The sequence below is a fragment of the Diabrotica undecimpunctata genome, chromosome 1 (genome assembly GCF_040954645.1).
Source record: "Diabrotica undecimpunctata isolate CICGRU chromosome 1, icDiaUnde3, whole genome shotgun sequence".
Classification (NCBI taxonomy): domain Eukaryota; kingdom Metazoa; phylum Arthropoda; class Insecta; order Coleoptera; family Chrysomelidae; genus Diabrotica; species Diabrotica undecimpunctata.
Window position 1 is genome coordinate 89,899,944 of NC_092803.1, and position 12,637 is coordinate 89,912,580.

Sequence of the window (12,637 nt, forward strand, 5' to 3'; positions counted from 1 at the left end):
GACTGTGGAAGTTGAATTAATCTTCACCTGTTGGCTGGCTAACCAGTGACATCATAAATATTATAATATATGATATTTTGGATTGACCTCGCATGCTTTGTTCTTTGTTAACAAATCAATCACTGGGGGAAAATGGTGATCTCAACCACCTTTTCCTTTCATTTTTTGGCTTTTTAACGACAAGTTGTCAACCAAATTTATCACATTCTATGAATGTACCGCTATATTGTATTAGAGGTTGGTATTTTGCCTTGCTGTTCTGTCATTTTGACCTCAAGGCCATATCTATTCACGTTGTTTGCGTGGGTGTTTAACCTGTAAATTCATTTACCTGCGAGATTCAGTAAGCTTAAGACTGGTAACTTCATTTTTTATCTTTATTACTATATTAATCTTAAATAATTCAATAATGTTACCTAAAGTCAAAATTAAAATTTAACTGATTATAAATAAATTGTTGGAAGTGCATTCTCATGATCTTTCTAGTTCTTTAGATTTAGATTTTGGAGTGCATATAAATGAGATATGTAACAGGTTAGCATCTACCTGCTACTCTTTCAGAATAACAGCAAATTATTTGGACGAAAAATGTAAACGAGTTGTATATTTTTCAAATTTTCATTCTGTAATGCGATTTGGAATAGTTTTCTGGGGGGGAAGTGGTAACGCTGAACAGGTTTTTATATTACAAAAAAGAGCAATCAGAACTCTACTTAACTTGAAATACAGGGATTCATGTAGAGGTAATTTCAAAAAACTAAACATACTAACAATGGCTGGAACATACATATATGAATGCTTACTTTTCATTTTTAAAAATAGACATAAATTCTTGAAACACATCTTCTTCTTCTTCTTTTGGCATCATTACCCTGGATGGGTCTTTGCCTGTCTGGCTATGTCCTTCCATTCAGATCTCTCTTGTGCCCTTCTTCTCCATTGTCTTATGTTCATTGTTTTCAGGTTGTCTTCCACGTCATCCAACCATCTCGTTCTGGGCCTTCCTTTTTTTCGCCTTCCTATGGGCTTCCATTGTAACATTTTCTTAGTTGTTTTTGCATCGCTTTGTCTCTGCACATGTCCCAGCCATGACAGTCTTTGACTTTTCACAAATCTTACAATGTCATAACCTTCATTTAACTCATTAACCTCGTCGTTTCTCCTGATTCTCCATGTGCCATCTTCCTCTTGTACCGGGCCATATACTTTCCTAAGTATTTTTCTCTCGAATGTCCTGAGTTGGGCTTCATCTTTTTTCGTCATTACCCAAGTTTCACATCCATAGGTTACTACGGGTCTAATCAGTGTTCTGTAGATAGTCATTTTGGTTCTTTTGTCTAATAATTTCGATGTCATCAATCTTTTTCTTGAAACACATAACAAACCATAATACTAATACACAAAACAATCTCATAAACTATAATATACCAATACACAGACTAACAGCATCTGAGAAAACCACAGAATATGCCTGTATTAAATTCTTTAATAAACTGCCTTATAGCATCAAAATATAAACTGACATAAATAAATATAGAAAGTCTGTTCAACAGTTGCTTATACACCTTGAACCGTACAAAGTGGAAGAATACCTTCAAGCTGACCTGCAGGGAGACTGAGGTCTCTTATCTGAATCTAAATGTCACTGTTATTATCCTTATATTTTAATATTACTTTTATGTTAAGTGTAGGTTGTTACAGCAACCATTACAAATTATAATTGACACCATTCTCTCTATTGACAATTTATATTTGTGTGTAACTTGTGAATCCTGAGAATAAAGCTTTTTTCTATTCTATTCTATTCTTTACACAATAAAATAAACCTTAATGTTTTTTACTTAAGTTTTTATAATAACTTTTTTTTATATACATGTATGATTATCACATGTTCTTTTGCTGTGCTAATTTTGTTAATTTGTAAACTATACCTAGTTTCAATTAATTGTTTTTTACAACTTTAACTCTAAATGTACAGTTTCGTAAGCTTTTTCATATTTTTAACATCATTGACTGCTACATGTATTTGTAAGGTAACACACATCTTTTAACTTCTCTATGGATGTTTGGTTTCATATTGTTCTTTTTAGATGAACTGATGATGCTTTGTGAGCAGAAAGCGAAACATCTTCAATAAATAGATGAAGTAGCCACCTTCTTTGTCTTTTATTTCTCCACTTTGCCCGAAAAACCCACCACTCTGAGAGATATATATATATATATATATATATATATATATATATATATATATATATATATTGAAAAAGTTGTATTTTATTAATTTTATTTTTATTTATAATAAATGTTGTAATTTTTAAAATCTGTGGTTCGTTGTTTAATTTAATATATACCTCAGCTAGCTCAATTATGTGTTCTAAGCAATCTGTCACTGTGTGACGTCAACTCTGTAGTCTCCTGGTAGAGTTCAAAAAGAAATTAAACCAAAATTTACTTTAGACCTTTGATAAATTAACCCAAATGAAGCACGTTATTTATTAATATTGAACAAATTTAATATAAACAATAAAATTCGTCTGCAACTTGGGTTGCCTTTAAAAATTTACAAAAATAGGAATCGTATAAATCTTAATGTGGTTTAGAGTCGTGACAATAAAAATTTATTACAAAATGTGGAGACTATACAAGTACCTAAAAACTAAATAAATATTGCAACTTTATAAAGTGTTTAAATGAACTATAAAGAAAAGAAAATGAACACTTTATTCCGCTGACTTTTAACTTGCATTCAAATATAATCAAAATTTCAAATGATCCCCAAAATTATTATCCAACCTTACTTTAAAACAGTTCTGATTTATTTAAAGAAAACTAACTACTCGCAAAATAATTGGTGAAACTGGAATATCAATCCTCTCTTCGGAAGTTAAGGTACTTACTATTCTATTTTTAATTTAATGATCATTAATATTTTCAATTTTTTTAAGGCCTATCGCAATTATGTTAATTCATGAATTTTAATTTTCTCAATTTAAATGACATTTCTGTACTCCAATAATAATTTATAAGTTAAATTGTTTCTCTTACTCTCTGGAACAAATTCTGGATATCTCTGCTGTGGAAAAACTAAAATTCTCTTTAGACGAGTTAAAAAAACACTCCCGACCTATTCCACAATTTCAGGACTCTCCTTTCAAAATTTCTTGTCGGCCTCCTCCAAAATCTATCATTCGTTGCTAACAGCAACCAACGTTCTTTTTTTCTTTTCGTCTTCTATTTTTTTTTTAAACCATAAAACTGTCCTGTTCTGACACATTTGTCAATCCACATTAATTTCTCATAATCACTTTAATCACATCTAATTTGGGAATTTATAAAAAAAAAATGTTCAGATATAAAACTTATTCTATTACAATGCTAATACAATTTATTCTTTTCATCTCCACATCATTGTAATTTCTTATTTAACAAAACCCCTATTAATTTAGCTCCCATAGACTTGCTTGACAGTTTATTTTCTGACGTTTTCAAAATTTCTATGTTTAAATATTTTTTAAGAATTCTTCTTTTTTTGTTCTTTTTAAGGTTTAGACGATTCACCTATACACTAGGCAACTATACTATTCAGAAATTATTAACACTATACCAGGTAAGTCAAAATTAATTTATTTAACAATTTACTAATCTTTTTCTCTCTTTTATTTCAGAGTCGAACCCACATTGTGATGGCTTCATGAAATTCATGAACAACAAACTCATATAAAAATCCATTTAAGTTGTATCCTTTTTAACATATTGAAATCATTTCAATATATATATATATATATATATATATATATATATATATATATATATATATATATATATATATATATATATATATATATATATATATATATATATATATATATATATATATATATATATATATATATATATATATATATATATATATATATATATATATATGTTTATATCTATTTAATAATGTATGGTCATAAATTTAAAGGGATAAGAAATATATCTTAGTAGAGTTATCCAACATAGAAGAGTTCCTAAACTAAAAAAAAAAAATACTTTCCAGTACTTTGTTCTAATTCAGTGATACATCATTGCCATAAATATGATGCACAAATGTATTAAATGCATAAATGTTATTACATCTTTCTTATATCCATATAACAGAAAATTGGGGAATTTATCTAAGATATTCTACATTTTGTTTAATCAGATAAAAAAGTATGGAACAAAAATAAAAAAACATACCTTGATTTCCCTGTCCTTTCATCCGCTGATGATTCCATTTATGTAAAAGAAAATAGGAACGTTTTAGACTTACTCAGAAATGCACTTCAAATTTAATTTTATCCTAAAAGGTTTCTGTCAAATGATATTTTGATTTTTACCTGATCTGACACGCCTGCTGACATTGACTAGTCTGTAATAATTTCACTTCTTTAAAATAGTTAGAACCACTACCACTATTGCACTAAAAATTGCCAAACACTTACACTAAAACTCCACTTGTGTCCATTAATAAACAAAATTATTTAACAAAATAAAGAACAGTCTTAGCTCAACAATAATGGCGTTTAGTTAACCTTTCTGTCTCTGTACCGCTAACTACGACTACGATCACGTCTTTTGTCAACTGTCAAAACACCAATTCTTATTTGTTCTGTGGCAATACTGACCTCCAAGGACACTAAACACAGATAGGATTGATTTTGTCCTATGCTCTCAAGAACGGTTGACTACGGACTACATCTGTGTTTAGTGTCCTTGGTCCTTGCTATGCTCTAATGTAAGAAATGCGTTTTTGTTGAGTGTGACGTAGGCGTGGGGATTCGTGGTTGACATTTCTTATTGTTTTATATAGAATAGTTGTGCCTGCTGCCAATTTTTTTGTTGTACAAGCGATTTAACGGCCTTATAAGACTATTTAATTATTGTTTCTATACCAATTCACTTGTATAAACAAAATGGGTGGCATAGATAAGAGGGTTAGTAATGATGAGTGGTAATAGATGTGCCACAGACCATACATACTCTATGGTTTATACATCGAGCAAAAAGACAAAAGAGGGAATCTAATCGTTATGAAAAGGAGACCAAAAAAGTGGCCTCTGATGGCGGACATATCCGGAAATGCGAATGCGCCAAATTTAAATTTCATGACACTTCACAATAATCATACAGTGGTGGAGGGGTTCTAATTTATCTATTTATTTGAGACTACTGTGAAAACAGCAAGGTACATTTGCTGTGATTGGTGGGTGGGCGTGTCTTAATTTAAAATTTGGCGGGTTTAATGTTTATTGAACTGAAAATGGGGTATTGGTAGGAAGAGGATAATATTCGTATTTTAGGATTAAGCAGACTTATTACAGTTTTATTTGAAATGTCTTTAATTTTCCTACATTGAAAATAACAAGGTACATTTGCTGTGATTGGTCGTTATCGACATATGATTTGTGAGGTTGTGTGTCTTATATTGGCGGTTTTATTTAACACCAAGCGCACATAAAATTTTTTTTGTTCTGTTTGGCGCTGGTTTTATTCCAACTCCAAGCTTACATAAATAATTTCAATTTAAAACTTTTTCATTTAAATTGTTTTAAGAATCTGTTCGTTAGAACACCATATTTAATTATCCAAGTCTTTGTTTTAGCAAGAAATTATGGATTCCTGTACTCCATCTACTTCAACAAGCTCTGAAATTCTCTCAGGGGCCTGCCACCTTTGCAGCAAAACATTTAAAAATGTAAAATTACGAAATCGTCATATCAAAAGAATGCATAATATAGATGTATCCAAGAAGAAAATTAATCATATAGTTTGTCCGATATGTGAGCAAGAAACTCATTGTGAAAGTCATAAGAAGTTACGAAAACATCTCAAGGACCACCACCAGGTGAGTATTGAACTAATAACTTTAGAATTTTCTAGTAAACAAGAATATGAGACATGGAAAGATATGCAGAAAATTGAGACAAGTTATGCAATGAGTAGAGTGGTTAAGGGAAATGATTATAAGATATTATAAGGTAACTGACCCTATAATTGACACTGTCCGTATATTTGACAGGTTTTATCAATAAAGCTAAAAATTAAGAAAATGGATCCGCAATTCAGTAGATTTGTGGTAGTAACGCCATCTTTCATTTGTTCTGAAATCAATCACCCCGACTTTCTTACTCAGTTGGTAAAAAACGCGCCAAAACAACAGTTGTAATGTGCATGCACACGATGCAATAGCGTCTCTTGTGTTTTGATGTGGTGAATAAATTAAGGTGAGTGAAAATAAAGTTACTTTTCAAATGTGTTCTACAATGTTGCTACTGTTGCAAGGAAGGTTTTGTTGCTTGATATAACATTTATAGAGTCTAAAAATCAATTTTTCATTAAAAATGCTCTAAAATTTCCAATATGTCAGCTATTTTTTAGGGTGTCAAATTTTAGGACATCTTCTGGTAAAGTGCTATAAATTTGACATGTAGGTGTCAAATTTAGGGACACCCTACTATTAATATCATATGTTCGTTTTCTGTATCCATCTCACAGAAATTGCGTATAGTTATCCTTTTTTGGTATATTTCATTACCAATGTTTTAAAAACCTAAATCTGACACCCCAGTCAAATTTAAGATCAAGGGGTGTCAAAAATAGGTACACGAAAGTTGCTTTATGAAAAATTGAATTAATTTAGCATTATTTTGTTAATAAGTAAGGATAACTAAGATAACTCTTATTTTTAGATGCCTAACAAGGGAAATATTTATAGAAAATATTCTCAGGAGGATCTGAGTAGAGCTGTAGAAGCCTGTAAAAATGGAATGTCTTGTGCTTCAGCAGCTAAACAATTTAATGTGCCACGTATCACTTTGATGTACAAAGTGTCAGGAAAATTTCCTATGGGATGCAAAAGTGGAGTAAGCACTGTATTAACTGAAGGCGAAGAAAGTCTATTAAAGGATTGGATAATAAATGTTGCTAAAACCGGTTTTCCCGTAACAAAAGACCAACTATTAGACAGTGTTGCCTTGCTTGTGAAAAGGTTGAAGAGGCCTAATAATTTTACAAATGGTAGACCTAGTAGACATTGGTTTGAAGGATTTTTGCAGCGACATCCGGAATTAAGTCAACGAATGACCCAAAACCTAACAAGCTCTAGGTCTGCTGTCTCGGAAACAAATATCCGAAAGTGGTTTGAGGAAATCAATGAATATTTTGTTGCAAATAACATTGAAATCACCAATCCCAGACAAATATTTAAAGCTGATGAAACAGCCTTTTTCTTGTCGCCAAAGGGCAAAAAAGTTCTTACTAAAAAAGGATCAAAAATAGTATACAGCTATTCAAATGCAAATGACAAGGAATGTATCACTACACTAATAACAGGTAAAGTATCTTAAATAATAGGTAACACTTTTCTCTACTAAATTTTCTTGTTTTTTAGGCAATGCTGCAGGTGAAGTAGCTCCGCCGATGATAATGCTTAGCTATGAACGGATCCCTAAGAATATAATATTAAAGTGCCCACAACCCGACTGGGCAATAGGACGCTCGGACTCTGGCTGGATGACAGCTGAGAGTTTCTTTGAATTCATTTCCAATAATTTTTACAACTGGTTGTTAAAAAATGACGTCCCATTTCCAGTTGTTCTATTTGTTGATGGGCATAAGTCCCACTTAACCTACAATTTAAGTGCCTTTTGTTCCGAAAAGAATATGATACTGATAAGTCTTCTGTCTAACGCCACTCACATTTTACAACCTATGGATGTGGGCGTTTTTCATCCATTAAAAAGTGGGTGGCAAAATGAAGTTCATGCTTGGAGACTAGAAAATAAAAAACAAACCCTTAAAAAAGAAGATTTTGCGCCAATGCTTAATAAAGTTTTGCAGAAAGTTCTTGGTTCTGGACAAGAGAAAATACTGAAAAATGCGTTTAGGAAATGTGGATTATATCCATTCGACGTTAATAGTGTCGATTTCTCAAAAGTGTTGAGAAATGAAATTGCATCAACTCTCTCAGATGTACAAGATACATGCCACTTGAATATCACCACTGAAATCAAATAAAGTTGTTAAAGATGATTTAATAGGTGCTTTAAGGGTCATAGAATCTTTTCTAGACAAAAATCTACTTGAGAGTTTTCGAGCTAAGGTGAAATTGGCTAAATGGAATGGAAAAGTAGAAGATACAAACTTATTTTTTCTTTGGAAGAATCTGAATGAAAAGGTACAAGCAAACAAGCACCCTGAAGGAGAGGTCTCGAAGGATATAATAATAGAGGTTGCACATGATGTTTTGTTGGAGGACATAAATTGGGAAGATGTAGATATTGAAACAGAGGAACAAGAAATTTTAGATAACGGAGAAAATTAAGCAGTCATCAAGGAAAGTGGAGAGGCAAATGTAACAACATTAGATGAAGAAGATACTATTATTTTAGATCCTAGTAAGAAAGGTGAAGAACAAGCACCACACTATGAGACTATCGTTAGTATAGATAGAGTGATAGAGGGAGAATATGTAGTTTTGGAAAACGGTAGCAAATATGTGGAGCAAACGGATAATGAGAATGTAACCAAAATAATAGAAATAGTAGGAAACAAAAGAGAAGAAGAAACGATTTTCGAGGCTGATGGGAAAATTAAATGTAGCGAGCAACTAAGTGATGAGACAACAAGAGAAACAAATTGGAAAGAAAAAGAAAAGACAAATATAACTTTGGATAATAGTGAGAAATGTAGCGAGCAAGCAAGCGATGAAATAACAGTTAAGGGAGTTGAAACAATAGAGAAAGAAATCGTCAAAAATAACGATAAAGAAGAGATAGACGAAGCAAAGGAAAATAAGAACATGATTTTAAAGAATAATAAGGATGCTCTATTGATACCCTCCCCTTTTAAATCTATTTTGTTTTGGCCAGATGGACGTACAAACAAAAAATCAGGAAGAGTTGTCAAAGAAAAAGTTCCAAGTGTATGTTCCTCAGAACAGTGGAAAGAATATTATTTGAAAAAGGAAAACGAGAAGACTGAGAAAGAGAATGCAATTCTAGATAGAAAAAGAAAGCGAGAGGAGAAAAAACTTCAACTTCAAGAAGAAAAGGAGAAAAGATCAGTAAAGAAACTTTATAGACCTAGTGCAGTTGAATTTGTGAAGAAGAATATTTTTTTAAATGGAAAAAATACTGAAGAAAATTCAGTCGGTGTCGAAAAGAAGGAAACTACTCCAAAATCTGAAATTAATGTGACCGACTACGTTATAGTTCGCTATGAGGGTGAAAAATTCCCGGGAAAGGCCAAGAAAATTTCAAATTACAATGGTTTTTTTGTTAGTGCTATGGTAGCAAGTGGACTGAATTATTGGAAGTGGCCATCAGAGCCAGACGAACTTTGGTATTCTGCAGAAGACATTGTAGAAAAAATAAATATTCCAACACCAATAAATAATAGAGGTATTTATTCCATACCAGAAATCGGAAAATATTGTAGTTTCGTGACATAAAAAGATGGCTTTTCTCTACTTAGGTACCTATACTTACCTAAAATATGTAGATACCTAAGTATGTAGGTATCATTTGTACGTTGTTATTGAGAATAAAAATTTTATTTTCAGTAAAAAAAGTGTAGTGTATATACTTATCACCTGACACAATTATTATTATCAATTTTATATTCCCTAAGTAAGTAAGTACTGAGACTTCTGAAAATTAATTTTGAAAATTGTAAATGTATGTCAAATATAGATATAACCCACTGTCAACTTTTGGGACACTGTCAAAATTGGGTACAATTTCATGTCAAATTTATGAACAAAATCAAAATTTTGATGTCAAATTTGGGGTCACTATTATAACCTAGTTCTAAACGGTTTTATGTCTTAAGGTGTCAATTATAGGGTCAATTACCTTACTATGAGTGTAACAGAAGTAATATCAACGGTAGGTGCAATACTTTGTTACTTGTAATAATTAAAGCTTATACTTGTCTATCTTTAGGATATGAGCCCAACCATAAAATTAGGACAGAGAAATCTGGTGGATCAATTAAAATTAAAGGAATGTGCCCTTCCAGGCTGCTCTGTACACAGAGAGATCAGGGACAAGTTTCTGTCAGTTATTGGAAAACACATGCTGGACATAAAGAAGAATTAAGAACCATGCATCTCTCAAAAGCGCAAGAAAAAACGATTGTAGAGAAGTTAATGTCTGGGGTGTCACCCAGCAGAATTTTTGATGATTCAAGAAAATTGGAAACATCAAAACTAGAAAGAATTGCCCTATTAACAAGTCAAGATATCACAAATTTATCCAGAAAGTATAATATACACAAAAAACGGGATCAAAATGATAAGGTAGCAACAGCCTTAAAGGTTCAGGAATGGAACGCTAACAACAAGAATTATGATTTCTTATTCTAAATTATCTCTAAACTATAAATTTTGAATAGACTATAATTTTGGTGGTTTATTTTTATTAGGAGAACAACATGAAGTACTCAAAAAAGAAGATTTTGTCTTAGGATTTATGAATTCTGTAATGGAAGATAAATTACGAAAATTCTCTAGCATAATTTGTATGGATGGAACACATGGAACTAATAAGAAAGGGATGGACTTAACAATAGTTCTCATTAAAGATGACAAAAATGCGGGTTTTCCAGTTGCATTCTTATTATCAAACAGATTGGACCAACAGTTTCAAGAAGTTTTTTTAAATATGTATTATATGAGTACCTAGTGACAATTTATGACTGGTAAGAATAATTTTCAAAACACTTTAGGTGCCCTCAAGAATAAGATGCAGACCGAGATTCAGACAGACCATTTCATGAGTGACGATGATCCTAAATATTATAATGCATGGGTGAAGATAATGGGAAATCGACCAAGGAGGCTGTTATGCACATGGCACGTTGTAAGAAGTTGGAACATTCAAGGGAAGAGGAAAATACAGGATCCAAATTTGAAAAAAGAAATGAAAAATGAAATGAAGAGAATTATTACCGAAACTAATGAAGCTCGATTTATAGACTTATGCAATATATATTCACGAAAATTACAAGAAGCAAATGAGCTTGATTTTTTAAATTATCTGACAGGGTAAATAAATATATGAAATCATACATTTTAAGTCACCCTTCAGTATATTTTTTTGTAGGTATTACTTTCAGAATAAAGAGAGGATCAAAATGTGGGCCCATTGCTACAGAAGAAATTTAGGAATCAACACCAATATGGCGATCGAATCATTCAACAACTTATTAAAAACGAACCATCTAAGAAGAAATGCTGCAGTGAGAATTGAAAAATTATTGGACACAATCGAAGACTTGGTGGATATCAAAATGTGGAAGAGAATTATAGACATGGAAAGACCAAATGCTAACAACTATCAAGACAAGGTTATAGCGAAAGCGCACAAAATAGCAGAAATGATGAAAGAAAAAGTGGAAGTTAAGAAGAATGTGAAGGTGTATGGGCAATTTCAGGTAAAATCCTTTAGAGATCCTAATAAATTATATAATGTAAGTATAAGACAACTGTGTGAAAATAAGTGTAAGACATTGTTTTGTAGAGTGTGTAAAATTTGTATTCATCGATACCAGTGTGATTGTGCTGAATATGTAGTGATGAATACCCTGTGTAAGCATGTGCACTTGGTAAGAATGTATGAGGAGCGTGTGGGTACTAACTCTGTTTTAGACGATGCTGCAAGGTGTTTGGGAGAAAATTCAATTATCAAATCAAGTCATGAGGAGGAAATTAATGAATTTATCACACAGAAGCTGGAACAGAAAAATGTGATCCAGGAAAACACCATCCAACAACGTCTTAAAGACATACAACACTTGAAAAATGTCATGGACAGCTTAGTTGACTTAGATGATAAAAGTTATACACAATTAAAAGAAAAAATTATGACATATGTTGAAGAAGCAAAGCGTAAGGCAAAGGAACAATTTCAGGAAGCCTCTAAGGATATTACAAAGAAGCGAAAAATGGAAAAGCAGCAATATTTTCCTTCCAATAAAAAAAAGAAACTGATTAAAAATTAAATTTGTAAAATTCTTGTAGCTCACATGTATTTTTTGTTTTTGTATCTGTATTGAATTTTTATTACAGCTTTATAGGCTTATTTACAAGAAAGTTAATTTAACATTATATGTTTACTTGGTTAGTGATAATAAAATTTCATAAAATATATGTATGCATGCTTAAGTTAGGTCTGAATTTTAAATCATGTTAAGTAATTATGTTATTTGTAGACTTTTATATTAGAGTTGTATTTTGAAATCGGGATGTACTGGGTCCTAGGCGGGGTTTAGAGGGGTTTTACCTTCGCCATTGCACCAATAAGGCCCCCCCTCAAAGAATAAATTTTAAACATAGCTATTTAGTGTTTTATTTGATTTTCAATATTTATTTCCAGTAAACATTTGCTTAATTTTGTTCAAAAAATTTTTCACCTCATGGTGAAATCTAACACAATTTAGTTCAACTTTCTAGAAAGAAAAGTAGATAAAAGTCAATTTGGATATATATAACGCAAGTTTTCGACAATAGCAATTTTTATTATAAAACAGCCAATGGAAAAATTTAAAGTGAAAAGGAAAGACTACATAATTTTTATTAAACTTGAGATGGCATATGCCTACAAAAAAA

At 31.5% G+C, this 12,637-nt stretch overlaps 2 protein-coding genes across 6 annotated transcripts in view; one reads left to right on the forward strand and one right to left on the reverse strand.

Annotated features, from left to right (window-relative positions):
• The window catches only part of Ythdf (YTH domain-containing family protein), a 687,327-nt gene extending 682,745 nt beyond the window's left edge, over window positions 1-4,582 (reverse strand). For 3 of the 5 annotated variants that reach the window (XM_072545119.1, XM_072545102.1, XM_072545094.1), the window contains exons 1-2: window positions 4,365-4,582; window positions 4,225-4,249 (exon numbers count right to left, since the gene is read on the reverse strand). In XM_072545119.1, the coding sequence (XP_072401220.1) occupies window positions 4,225-4,249; window positions 4,365-4,388 (49 nt within the window). In that variant the 5' untranslated portion in view covers window positions 4,389-4,582. The remainder of the gene's footprint in view (window positions 1-4,224; window positions 4,250-4,364) is intronic. The other 2 variants (XM_072545111.1, XM_072545086.1) reach the window with 1 other exon arrangement.
• A 141-nt stretch (window positions 4,583-4,723) lies between these two features.
• On the forward strand, window positions 4,724-12,363 carry LOC140451368 (uncharacterized). The gene is made up of 3 exons (XM_072545131.1): window positions 4,724-5,872; window positions 10,756-11,074; window positions 11,133-12,363. The coding sequence occupies exons 2-3, from the start codon at window positions 10,773-10,775 to the stop codon at window positions 12,028-12,030; spliced, it is 1,200 nt and encodes a 399-aa protein (XP_072401232.1). The 5' UTR covers window positions 4,724-5,872; window positions 10,756-10,772; the 3' UTR covers window positions 12,031-12,363.
• The last annotated feature ends 274 nt before the right edge of the window (window positions 12,364-12,637 follow it).

Bases quoted from the DNA above. Each gene is read 5' to 3' on its own strand.
- LOC140451368 (XM_072545131.1), top strand. From the start codon at position 10,773: ATGCAGACCGAGATTCAGACAGACCATTTCATGAGTGACGATGATCCT. The intron at 11,075-11,132 runs GTAAATAAATAT...ATTTTTTTGTAG, and splicing joins TTTTTAAATTATCTGACAGG to GTATTACTTTCAGAATAAAG.